We start from the raw sequence: 12,620 nt of genomic DNA on the forward strand, positions 1-12,620 counted from the left end.
GAGGACCACAATTAACAACCGGTGTCCACAAACAAGTCGGCCCTATTTTTCGTCGCGCACTGCCGACAGGCCTGCCCACAGCCTCCGCCACAACCTGGCACCGAACTGCGCAGCCGCTCCTCCGCTGCACGGTTTTTACTGCGGCCAGTTCCCACAGCGCACGCGGACAGCGAGCGTCCTCCAGCGCCGCCTCGACAAGGCACCCACCGACAGATGTGAGGCCTGCCACCGCGAAGAGTAGGCCACGACGGCTAGCGGGCGCGTACGGTGTACTCTCTTCGTCCTCCTCTCACGCCCTCAGCCGCCGCCGCCTCCCCAATTAACGCCACGACTCGGCAAGGAAAGGCGGCGCAAGGCCCCCGCCCGGAGGGCTCGGGTTTCACGCCCCCTTCTAATTGGCTGCTGACGGTTTATTGTTGTCTGGCGCGCCGCGTGGCGGGGCCAGAACGTAAAAGCAAGTCGTTGCCGCAAGCCATGCTTTGCTCGCGTCTCTTCCTTCCTTCCATCTTTCTAATCCTCCTCGTCCTCTCCCCGTGCATCTCTCGTTTCTCGCCGTCACCGGAGGTCACTGGAGTCGGCAGTTGTTGCGCTCCGGTGGAAGCCGCTGCCGCCTGGTGGCCAGTGCCATCATCTCGTCCTCCTCGATACTGCACACGTAGGAAAGGAGGAGGGGGAGGGGGCAGAAAGAGAAGGAGATGACGTGCACAGGCCTGTCATAAACGCCACTCTAACACGCACACTCACAAAAGGGAAAAGTAGATTATTACTCAGAGATTGTACAAGATACCAATAAATATATCACCTGTAGAACTGCATTCTACCGGTGCTAACATGTATGGGCAGAAACTTTGACGTTAACGAAGAAGCTCGAGAAAAAGCTAAGGACCGTACAACAAGCCATGGAACGAAAAAAATGATAGGCGAAAGCTAAGAGACAGAGAGGCAACGGTGTGGATTAGAGAGGAAACGGGGTTGACCGATACGCTCGTAGATATTAAGAGAAATAAATAGACTTGTAATGCGCAGAGCAGACAACTGGTGGTCTATTAAGAGTTATAGAATAAGTAGGAAGTACCACGGGAAGGGAGACGCAGTCGATGACGGCAGAGAATCGGGATGTTTGACGAAGTTAGGTCACTTGCAAGCATAAGTAGAAAGTCAGCAGACGCAAGAAGGGAGTAAATGAGTATCGATGGGAGCGGCCTTTATCCTGCGCTGGACATGAGAAAGAAAACGGTGTTGCTGCTACTGCTGCTGCTGCTAAAGATGACGGTTAACTATGGGAGCACAACCAGGAATTGAGCTTTATTCCATGTAAAGGGCCATTAAGGAGCAGCCGCAAAATAGTTTAGCAAGTTATTGCTTCAAAGCTGTATTTTCATTCAGCTGGCAGAAAAGGTTTAATTACTAGAAAAAAAAGAACAGAAAAAAAAAGCGAAGCAAGCGAAGCCCTTGGTCTTCCCTCTTTTGAATTTCTCGCCGTAACCTCAATTCTCTCGTGCGTCAGCATGACGTCACGGATTTCAAGGAACCTTGCCTTATTTGGGTCGTTTTGGTGCATTAAACGTTCTCGCATTTCGCTATATAGGAGGCGACTGAGCGTGCCGGACCCCAAGTACAAAGATGGCGCGATATCCTGCTCGCACGTGACCACCTTCTGCATCATGACGTCACGGCACATAGACCTTCTTGGAAGGGAAACCGATACTGATTCATAGAAAATATATTATAGTAAGCTATTTAAGGAGCTTTGAGGGCTGCCAGCATTTTTCTTATTCCAGATTCAAGGTCCACGATATTAATTTAACGCAAAAAAAAATTTAGAAGAAAGTGTCATGTCAGCACTGCATTAGGAACTCTCTCTTGCAGGTAGAACGCCATTACTACCGGAGAAAAATGAATGCCCAAATTTTATTGAATGAATTTCGCGCCGGTATACATCCCTGTGACATCACGAATTTCGAAGTATCTTGCCGTATGTCGGTCAATTTTGGCGCAAATTCGCTGGGTTGAGTATATAGTACCTTTAGAAATGCAACGCATTCTTTGTTTACCGACAAGAAAGAATGAACTTATAGGTCACGAGCAGACGCTCTCGAAATGCAGGCGGTCCCGTGAGCTGGTGCCCAAAGTTCAGAAAGGCATAGGCGCCAGTCTTTCGTCATTCTTCTGTCTTATCAAGCCACTGTTCGTGCCGAGGGTGGGCGCTTTGCTATCGCAGGAGTGCAATCTACTAATACACTTCCTTTAGTATTCCCCTTCAGTGTTACTTTAACCCTGTAAATCCCATAGTTCCATATCAATGAGAATTAGAACTTGCAGACCTTTATTTCTGAATGCGGGGAGTACATTTGCAAGACAAAAAAAAAAAAATGAAATGTTATTTTGTGCAAAATTATTTAGTATAGTAATTAACAATTAATTGGCTTGCTGAACTGTCCAGAACTGTGAACATTGGCTCCAGCGTTTCGAAAATGACACTACCGATTATGCGTTCAGTTTCCTGCGCTTAAGTAGGAATTTTAGGTATCAAACTCGGCGTGGCAAAATATTGTATGGTAGGCATTACAGGGTGAATTGCCTCAAATACTAAATTGTTTTCGATCTAACAATGGACCCTATTGCCTATCTGATACGGAATGCGAAGTTCCACATAATCTATCTATCTATCTATCTATCTATCTATCTATCTATCTATCTATCTATCTATCTATCTATCTATCTATCTATCTATCTAAGGGCGGACGAATGGATGGTTGGAAAGCAGCACGCAACGGTGTCTCGTCTCCCTGTATACGTACGCCTTCTCTTGGGAGTCCAAGTGCTGCACCAGCTCGTCCCGCTTGTCGACCAGCGCCACCAGCTCCTCGAGCAGCAGGGCCTCCCGGCTACGTTGGGCGTCCGTCTTCTGCCAGTCTGCAGCCGACGTTGCAAGCCAGCACGCAGAAATCGCCGAGAAAACAAGAAGAAAATGAATAAAGAAACACTCAGGGGGCCTGCCAGCAACGAGGTTCCATTAGCGAGCTCCGGTAGAGCGTTCGCTCGCTACGCGCAGTCAGGCCACCCAACCTCCCCCCCCCCCCCCACGTCCCTCTTTCTAGTTCCCGTTTCCAGCGGTACACCCTGTATATGCTCTTCTCTTTTCCAATACCCCGCTAGGGCCCATTGATTCCACCGTGGGTCTCGGCCGTAGAGGCCATAAGCGGCTTATAGCGGCGCCCCGTGCACACACGTGCAGACACACAAACACACAAAAAGAGTTACTCGCCTTGGAGCTGGAGCACGCCCCGCAGTTCCTCGTTGAGCATCTCGAAGCGCCGCTCCAAGTCCTGCTCTTTCTCCCTGAAACGAGAGCAAAAATAGGAGGCGGGTTAAAAAAAAAAAAGGAGCTCGCGTTATTTTTACTTCTTTTCACCCACCGGGGCTGGTCGGTGGTGACAACACGTTAATGGAGTCTAGAAGTGCACCGATTGCGTGAAATGAACAGCGGAAAGGACTGTACTTGCCTGTACAAAAACTATACGAATGTCCTGAAATGGCAGCGGATGAACAAGGGAAACCTCCAAGCAGGATGGGACGGTTAGGCAAAGGAAAGTTGTCTGCATCAGCCTCGAAGAAGGTAAGCCAATTTTCCCGGAGAGATATATAAAACTTTATTCCACACGGCCCCATGTACAGCGCTCAAATTAGCCTGGAGACGGAGTCAATGTTTCCACAAAGGGACTAGTCTTCTTGAGTCTGGACCCAACGCATCAAAGTGAGAACGTCCGCCCCAACGAAGACCGCAGCCTCCGCCGGGACCTCACGTTCTGACAAGGAGACATGTATTCGTCAGGGATGACGAAGCAAAGATTCAGCTTGCAGATGATATTGCCTTTTCTTAGCACAGAGTCAACGTGTCGTCAAGGTAGGCCTTCAAACGTAGGCTCCGGGCTGAGGAAGCTACGTCTCGACAAAAAGAACATGCCTTCGTCATAGCTGACGCATAAGCCGAGCCTCAGCCTGGAGCCGATGTTTTACAAAGGGACTTTCTCTGCAGCCCAGAGTCAACGTGTGGGCGAGTGGACTTGCCCTCAGCCTGAAGCCCACGTTTCGGGAAGCGGACTTGCCCCCCTGAGAGCTAACAATCACAATTGCTCGCGTAGACAACGTCCCCGGGTCGGAACGTTGGCTTTAGGCCCTTGTTCGCCCACTGCCGACCAAGCCTCCACTTTCTAGCAAGCCATACCTTCGTCTTGTTCGCTTTACGAGTACGTGTGTGTCGACAGAACTGCGCTGACACGATGTACCCGCGTATGTTGAGTGAACACGTACGGCGGGTTCCACCATTCACAAAACATAAAATTAGGCAGCCACAAGAAAAAGTAGCACAAAGCACAAAAGGAAACCCGCGGTACTGCTTCGGACACTGTTGAATTCCGCCACGTTGTCAATTTCCGCCATCTTTGGGTTTAGAGCCAATCAGAGAGGACGTAACTCCACCCTCAACCTATCAGAGTTGACGAGATGGAGAACGTGGCAACATGGTGGCAAGGTCTACGCAATAGGTCTACGCATTTTTTTGAGCCAGTTTCGCTTTGGAGCTCCGAACGTGAAATAATTCTCATAATTAGCTCTCATGAGAAGTTGTTTATGAAATGTTTAGCTGGATAACAACGGAAACAGGCTTTAAAAATTGTCTAATGCATCAGCTACCGGAGACCAATTACAAGGTTTAAGAACGAAACTGCGTTAATTACATACATATATAGATGCGCAAGTCGCTCCCTACCTACAGTTTATTACACTACCGATAACTATATCAACACACTGATTCATACTGCTTTAATTTTAACGAACTGAAGCAGGATAGAAGAAAAAAAAAACTTAAGCACAAGCAGACACAAACAAACGCAGCCGGATACACAAACACGAGCTCGTAAGCGAACCCATACGAGGACAATGCCTACACAGACATACAAACCCACATTGATCACGCTTGTTCACACAACGCCGACGTTTCAGCTTGCACGCAGCGCACAGCTCCAGCCCTACACGACGGCACAGCCTGTAGAGCCCCTAGGGAGAGCACGAGTAAGGTGGGAGGTAAAGGGGGGGGGGGAGGCTGAGAGTGTGAGTGCATGCGCACACGACGTTCACTCGTCAGTCAGCACACCAGCCCCAGTACTACTATTACTGCGACTGTAATCCAAATCCGCTCCGCTGCCATCCTGTCTTACACAAACAACGCCATGCCCAACACACGCAGGCAGTGCCGCCAGACGGGGCCGCCGGTCGACGCGCGCCGAAGGTCAACACCAGAGGGCAGGATTGCGAAGTGGGGGCGGCTTGGCTTGACACTTTTCGGCCCGCAGCTGCCAGCGACTTGTTACTTCGGGCGACGTTTTCGTTCATTAGGAAGCCAATGTTTCCCTCGCGCCTTTTTTTTTTATTTTTGTAAAATGCAGACGTCGACCTCTCCCTGTACGGGGCTGAATACGAGCCTCGGTCATTAGGGAACCTTCTTTTTTCTACGCATTTCAGCTAGCCCTCATTAGAGAAACCGTCTTTTTTTGTTGTTGTTGCTGTTGCAACAAGTCTTAGGCTAACATGAATATCTTTACGTGTTTCTTATTGGGAACCTTTCCGGCTATAAGGGCTCAAGGTGGACCTGGATCGACTGAGCGAGGTGTCTTAGGGAAAGTGTCTAAGCTCACTGTCTATAAGCCCACTGTGCAGGGGGGTACGCGTGTGATTTTTATTTAAAGGAGACCTTACCAAAAATAAATAAAGAGAGAGGGAAAGAAAGGCGAGGTGGGCCTCTGAAAGCAGTATTTTGTTGCGACACGGTCTGCTTCGATGACGCCAAAGCAATAAAGGCGTGGACGAATTTTTTTCTACTATCTTGGAGTCCGTGCTGTAACCCATATTGATTCATGATAATTACATTGCAGGGAAACCAGGCACTACAGTTTACGTGCGCCGTCTGCATATGACCGCTTGGTCAGCATTCGAGCGAAAGATGGTGCAGGGATTTGGCTAAACTACGTCCATCTGGCTTTGAGCGGTCACCCCTTGTGGCACATTACATTAGCCTTCTCCAAGCGTACCCTTTATCTCAAACTTTTTGTGGGGAGAAGCCTACGCAATGCCCTCTTAGGCCTTTATTGTATTTAAAAAATTAAGACATTTAGTACATGTTACAACTAGGAATGGCGAGTGTTGCCAAACATAATCTTGGTTTAATGGCACGCGTACTGTTGTACGTTTGGAGTATTCGCCGAATAGCGGAGACCGGGGTCATTATTGAGTCGACGTCAAACAACGTCCCACCTAGTCAAGGTGGATACTGACATGCTGACAGGTTCGGCATTCCTGCCAGAAGGTGCATCTTCCAATGACGGCAAATTTGTAGACTTGGGCGTGGGAACGAGACGGCGGAGTGTTTCCCAGAACTTCAGCGAAAGACGTCAGGACCTGGAGAAGTTCTGACGAGCACCACTGGATGGCGCTCGCCTCCGCGCATCCGCGGCAGCGCCGGCCTTGCGGCGGAAAGAAAAAGAACCAGAAAGCTCGCCTTCGCGCATAGCGTTCGCCAGAAGCATTTTCCGGTAGAGATTACGGTTGCATAAGTTGCAGTCGCCGGGAAACGGCGACTGCAGCGTACGAAGCAGAGAGTGACGTAACTACACTTTCATATGTAAAAGAAGAACCCGCCTAGCAACTGATTTCATTTGTGTTCTGATAGCGCTATGGAAAGGCCAAGCATAGTTAGGGCTTCCGAAGAGCAGCGTCGAAACGATGAGTGGCGACGGGAACAGCAACGTCAATATGCACAACAGTGTCGTGGTCGCATTGGTCACACATTGGTCTTGGTCACATTGGTCTATCGGACCAGGTGATACCACAGCTTCGCTGATAAACCACCTTCACAGCGTGGATTGGAGCCCGTCTTTTCTTTTTTTTTTTCTTTTTGTCGTCTTTGGCTAAACTATGCCTCATCTCTCGGTAAGTTTGTACATTTCGATATCACCAGAAGTGCAATTTACCCTTCAAGCACCGTTAAGGCACCTGAGATGCTACCTTAATGGTGGATCCACACGACGGACGAAATCCGTCTTTTTCGCGACGGACTGCGCATCACGTGACTACGCGTCACGGATTTGTGCCGTCCGCGCGTCGTCCGCGACCCCCACGGACGGAAAATGCCGAGCTATTTTTCGCATCCGGATTTTGGGGGTCGAATGCTGCGGATTTAGCCTAGCATGCTCTGCAGTCTGGCAACAGGCGCGGCTTTGGGATCTTTCTGAAACAGCTTCATCGCTGCTAACACCATTCGTGTCCAATTCGGACAAAACAACAGCCATTGCGGCCAACCGTCGTTTCCTTTCGATCTCCATTTTCATTCAGAGTGAAAACACCTATGACAGTCTCTTTGTTACACCGATGGCGCCATCTAGAGTGAGTAAAAACAAGCAATTATATTAACTTACGGCCACTGAGATCCGCCCGGGCCGCAGCAACATCTTCGAGGCCGTGTTCAGCCAATACAGCCACTCTAAGCCTACACGCCGAGAATCTGAGTATCGCTTTCGGAAACGGTGTCCACTCATCACGAATACATTGCTGTCGAAGCTTCTGGACACAAATTTAAACCAAATACAATCCTCAGTATGAAAGTTACGGGCCACACAGTGGACGACGACGACTTGACAGGTTCGAGGCGGACGGCAGTCGCTTCGGGCGTAGCCGCCATCTTTATTTTTTCCGGCGCGGTCGTCTACTCAGTCCGTCCGTCGTCTGGATGCGCTTCGCAGCCGGACGGGCGGCGGAATAAGCGTCCGCGGCACAGATTTGCGCGGAGCCGTCCGTCGTGTGGATACACCATAAGGAGGCTCCCACGTCGCGAACTTAAGTTGGGCTTGAGGGGGCCGCTGAGGGCAAGGTCCATCCTTGAAACGCGTTAAGGAGCCGGAAAGGTAAGGAACACTAAAGATAAGGGTGAGGATGGTTTGTGAATACGGTGGTTAGTACTCGTACTTAACGTCCCTTAAACATATAGCTACACGGCGCAGTCCAGTGGATAGTCTTGGCTTTAGCTATACGAGCGTCTGGCGTTCCAAAGATATGGCCCGCCACGGAATGCCTCATCTTCCTCTCGTACCGGCTTCCTGTCCTTTTCAGCCTTTGGTGTTCTTTTTTCTTCCTCGTTTTCATTTCTTTATAGGTCACGCCGCGTGGATGCCGTCCGTGCTGAGCACGCAACGCCCTGTAGACTATATAACCCTCCCCCCACCCCCCCCTCCTCATCCTCTCGCCTATACAGACTAAGCGCGGCCAACCACTCAATAATACCTGTGCCAAGCTCGACACGTCGTTGATGTATGTTCCACCGCCACGGACTGGGAAATTGAAAGAAGAGAAAGCCGAAGAAAGAAAAAAAGAAAGAAAGAAAGAAAGAAAGGAAAAGAAAGTCGTAAAGGCGCACTTCGACGCGGAGCGGCTATATAAAAGGCCGGAGAATGCGTGCCAAACCTGATGACGCAAGGCGTTCTGCCACACAGCGAAACATGCAAGAAAAAAAAAAGGCGGGGGTGGGGGGAAGAGGGGGGGGTGAGGTGAGGAGTCGAAACATCAGGCTTCTTTTTCTTTTTACTCTTATCAGGCAACGCTACTTGCGTTTCGATGACGTGATTTGGTGATTTTTCTCAATGTACTGCACTGTTTGTATCGTTAGGTAGGCATTTAGCCAAAAAAAAAAATAATGGGTAGGGAGGGGTTATGGCAGTCAGGGCCTTAGGTACCTACTTAATGACTTAGTTAAAAGTAGTGCCCCTATGGAAGGCACAGACACACAGAAAAAGAAGGGGGAGTAGACACACAAGGCGCTGTTGAGTACCCATTAGGCAAGAATACCTCCACGTCCGCGCACTACGACCCATGTTTACAGAAACTTGCAGAAGTATGGTGCAGTTTATCGAAAGATTGCAAAAGCAGAGCTTCGATGAAGCGATCACTGTTGAGGAGTATTTCGGGATGATTCCAAGATTAGGTGCGACGTCAAAAGATTCAGTTTACCTGTAAAGTCTACTTACTACCGCTGCTACTTTACTGCTACAGCGACCACTACACTACGAATACTGCTGCCGCCGCAACTACAATTACTACTACTGCTACCGGACGAACGCCAAGTTTGTAGTTTAGGCATGGTTCTACGCCGGTATCGCAATGCGGCAGTACTTTGACGACGTAACGCATGACTGCGCATCACGTGACAAAGCAACACCTGGCAGGAATTGATTCAGACCACCGGTGGCACTGCCCTCTCCCTCCCGCCCTCACCCTCCGGGATGTCACCACAGCCTTGCTACACGCCTGCTTCTGTCGGAATGCGGCTGCCCAGTTGCCAGCAGGGGGGCAGCCGCCGCCCAGCGACCTTGAACTCAACAGTCGAAACGCCGAAAAGAGGGTGAGTCATCGCGAAGGGTCAGCCCTCGAGAATACGTCGCACATGCACGCAGGGCCCGGTCAAAAAAAAAAAAAAAAAAAAAAAAAAAGAGAAAAGAAAGGCCGAGCGTAAGTAGCTGCGTTAACATATTAAACAGACAAAATTTTGAACCTTCGTGTAACCAAAGCTGTCTTGCCAGCTTATTTAATTGAAGTACTAGTACATGCCTTCCATCTTTCTTTTTTTCTGTTCTTGTTGAGCGCCGCCGTTCATGTTGCTGACTAATTGTGCTGCCATTTCGCTTGTGTGATCGTTTGCCCTTTTGTTACCTTCATTCCGCATTATTTGTCGCTGTACAATGCTTGTCCACTTAGCAATTCTTATTTGTGGCTGGCCGTCACCTTGCTTTTCTTCCAACTTGTAGTAAGGGGTCGGAACCTCGTCAAGCTGTTTGGGCTTTTAGTCCCGTACTCCACCTTTTCAGAAGAAATAAATATGATTGATTGACTGATTGATGTACAGGGTGCCCCAGTTAACGTGGACCAGGTTTTTAAACGGAAACAAAGCCTTCTGCGCGGATTAACCCAGCTGTATGTTCTTAGACGCTTCCTGGAGAAGCATCCATTAATTTTTTTGTTCTTGTTGACAGTTTAGAACCGAACAATTACCATACTTATTAATCAGCCACTTAACAACTACAACGTCGATATCTGGTTCGCAGAGTACATTAGAAAGCATCAATCGGTTGTTTGAGAAGGTTTACTGGCTGCGCATCCCTACTTCCCGGAATGCTTAAAAAAAAAGCTTTCGGTAGTAAATACACCAATCAGAATGTTGTACATTATTGGCAATAATTAGTTTTTTTAATAAGAACAAAAAAAAATGCGGTATAGGCTTCCCCTGAAGGTTGCCAACATCGTGCACTCGCCCGCACAGAAAGTTTCGCTTTTCTTTAAAACCTAGTCCGTGTCAGTTGGGACAACTGGTATTCTCACATCTACACACCAGGCGATCTATTTCGACTGTGGCCTCAGCGCAGTTCCATCACATCAGCTGGACTGCTTGAAGGGGCGCTCGTTACTTGAACGATAAATCGCCCTTTGATGTCAGTTATAACTGACAACTTTACGATCATCACTTTCGCAGTCTGCCCACTTTAGGGTGCATGTTCCCAGAGTGGAATTGAAGCCTAGCAGTAATTAAAAATTTAAATTAAATTATGGGGTTTTACGTGCCAAAACCACTTTCTGATTATGAGGCACGCCGTAGTGGAGGGCTCCGGAAATTTTGACCACCTGGGGTTCTTTAACGTGCACCTAAATCTAAGTACACCGGTGTTTTCGCATTTCGCCCCCATCAAAATACGGCCGCCGTGGCCGGGATTCGATCCCGCGACCTCGTGCTCAGCAGCCCAACACCATAGCCACTGAGCAACCACGGCGGGTAAGCCTAGAAGCAATGAAAAAATGTGCATTTAGCAGAAATATTGTGCTTCGTGATGTAAGTTCTCAAATTCTGTGACGATCGAAGTGCGTTGGTGTACCAGTTAACAACTGTCAGTACTTCACGTCTCTACAGTGCCGTTTAGAATCCGCCTCCTCCATTTCTTTTTGACCTGCGACCCGGACGTACACGATACAATAGGAAAGGAGACGCCGAGTTAGCGCAATTAAGCCCCGCGATTTCACCGCCGTTCCAGCAGTGAAGAAAAAAAAAATACACGAGCGATACTGCCCAAGACGTGCACAGTATGGCAAGATGGCGATGACTGAGGTAACGACTTAAAAGCGCCGAGAACTGTCGCTTATTAACCACGCGCCTAAAATCTTTATAATTTCGTATTGACGCAGATTGCAACGAGCCACGTGGCCTCTAGCTATAGTTCAACGTAAAACGAACAGCGTTTCCAAAGGGCTCGTACCGAAGGCTGGATGCTTCGAGATCGCGTTTTCTTTTAAACCCCGATGTTTAGCAATGAGAAGCACGTAGCAAAATTCTCTCTCTCTCTCCCCCACACAAACACGCACACAAGCACACACAAATATCAATAACAAAGCGGCCGGCCCTATCGAGTTTTTAAATCTCGTCCGTCTTCATTGGCACCGCCGCGCTTTCAGTCCGAACAAGCGCGGCGGCGGCGGCGGCGTCTTCCCGCCTCGTTTCTGCAGAGCGGCCGGTTAAACGCGCAGCCGCGACGGCGATCATCGATCATAATCACGGGCCCGAATTCGCGCTCGAGCGTCAAAAGCGCGCGCTTCGCACGCCGCCTGCCGGCCCGCCTGTGCGGTGAGCGCGCGTGTCTCGGTGAGACGGGTCATTAGTCTCGGCGAAAACAAAATAGAGCCCCCCCCCCCCCCCCCCCACCTTCAGCCCGCCCCTCCTCCCCTCTTCTAATCTTTCGGCCGAATTCGTAGAGCTGTGAAGCCGTCAGATGCAGCTGAAATTTTCGCCGTCACGTGGCGCTGCGGACGAGACCTTTAAAAGGGTGCAGGATTGAGCCCGGTGGCGAAAACGTCAAAATCGGTGATAGTGGAATAAAATCAGCATTCAATGTATGGCTGTAATGAATACGTGTCTCTCGCTCCTCCTTACAAATAGATAGATAGATAGATAGATAGATAGATAGATAGATAGATAGATAGATAGATAGATAGATAGATAGATAGATAGATAGATAGATAGATAGATAGATAGGAACGTGGGTGGGTAGGTAGGTAGGTAGGTAGGTAGGTAGGTAGGTAGCTAGCTAGATAGATAGATAGGTGGATGGATAGATAGATAGATAGGTGGATGGATAGATAGATAGATAGATAGATAGATAGATAGATAGATAGATAGATAGATAGATAGATAGATAGATAGATAGATAGATAGATAGATAAGAAGAGATGAAGGATGGATGGATTTTGTACATTGGCCTTTTGGATAGAGGGGATCTGTGGTTCGTGTTAGCCGACCATTGAATACTAAAATATAAGACAGCCCCAAATAATGTGCCATTCTTTTCAGACTAAGTGGTATTGCCCATGCCTACCATAACCAATCCTCCAGCAGACATTTTGTTATTCTTCACCTAAGGTTCACTTGCCTTTCCCCTACTATCTTAAACACCCAAGCAACTTAGGGCAAGGTTAATCAAGTCTTCATTTACCTGTGCAAACCTGTTATCTATGGATCTGGAGATTCAAAAAAC

The 12,620-nt window shown here is 48.8% G+C and overlaps 1 protein-coding gene and 1 long non-coding RNA gene across 6 annotated transcripts in view; both read right to left on the reverse strand.

Annotated features, from left to right (window-relative positions):
* Window positions 1-389: 389 nt before the first annotated feature.
* Window positions 390-12,620, reverse strand: part of Ehbp1 (Eps15 homology domain containing protein-binding protein 1) — a 75,795-nt gene continuing 63,564 nt past the window's right edge. For all 5 annotated transcript variants that reach the window (XM_055077968.2, XM_050192490.3, XM_055077967.2 and 2 more), the window contains 3 exons: window positions 3,269-3,342; window positions 2,802-2,916; window positions 390-647 (listed from right to left, as the gene is read on the reverse strand). In XM_055077968.2, coding sequence (XP_054933943.1) covers window positions 566-647; window positions 2,802-2,916; window positions 3,269-3,342 — 271 coding nt within the window. In that variant the 3' untranslated portion in view covers window positions 390-565. The remainder of the gene's footprint in view (window positions 648-2,801; window positions 2,917-3,268; window positions 3,343-12,620) is intronic.
* LOC129388014 (uncharacterized) lies at window positions 6,961-9,865 on the reverse strand. The gene is made up of 2 exons (XR_008615120.2): window positions 7,865-9,865; window positions 6,961-7,062 (listed from the first exon to the last, which is right to left on the reverse strand). It is a non-coding gene; the product is annotated as an uncharacterized lncRNA (long non-coding RNA).

Source organism: Dermacentor andersoni, chromosome 10 (assembly GCF_023375885.2).
Source record: "Dermacentor andersoni chromosome 10, qqDerAnde1_hic_scaffold, whole genome shotgun sequence".
Lineage (NCBI taxonomy): Eukaryota > Metazoa > Arthropoda > Arachnida > Ixodida > Ixodidae > Dermacentor > Dermacentor andersoni.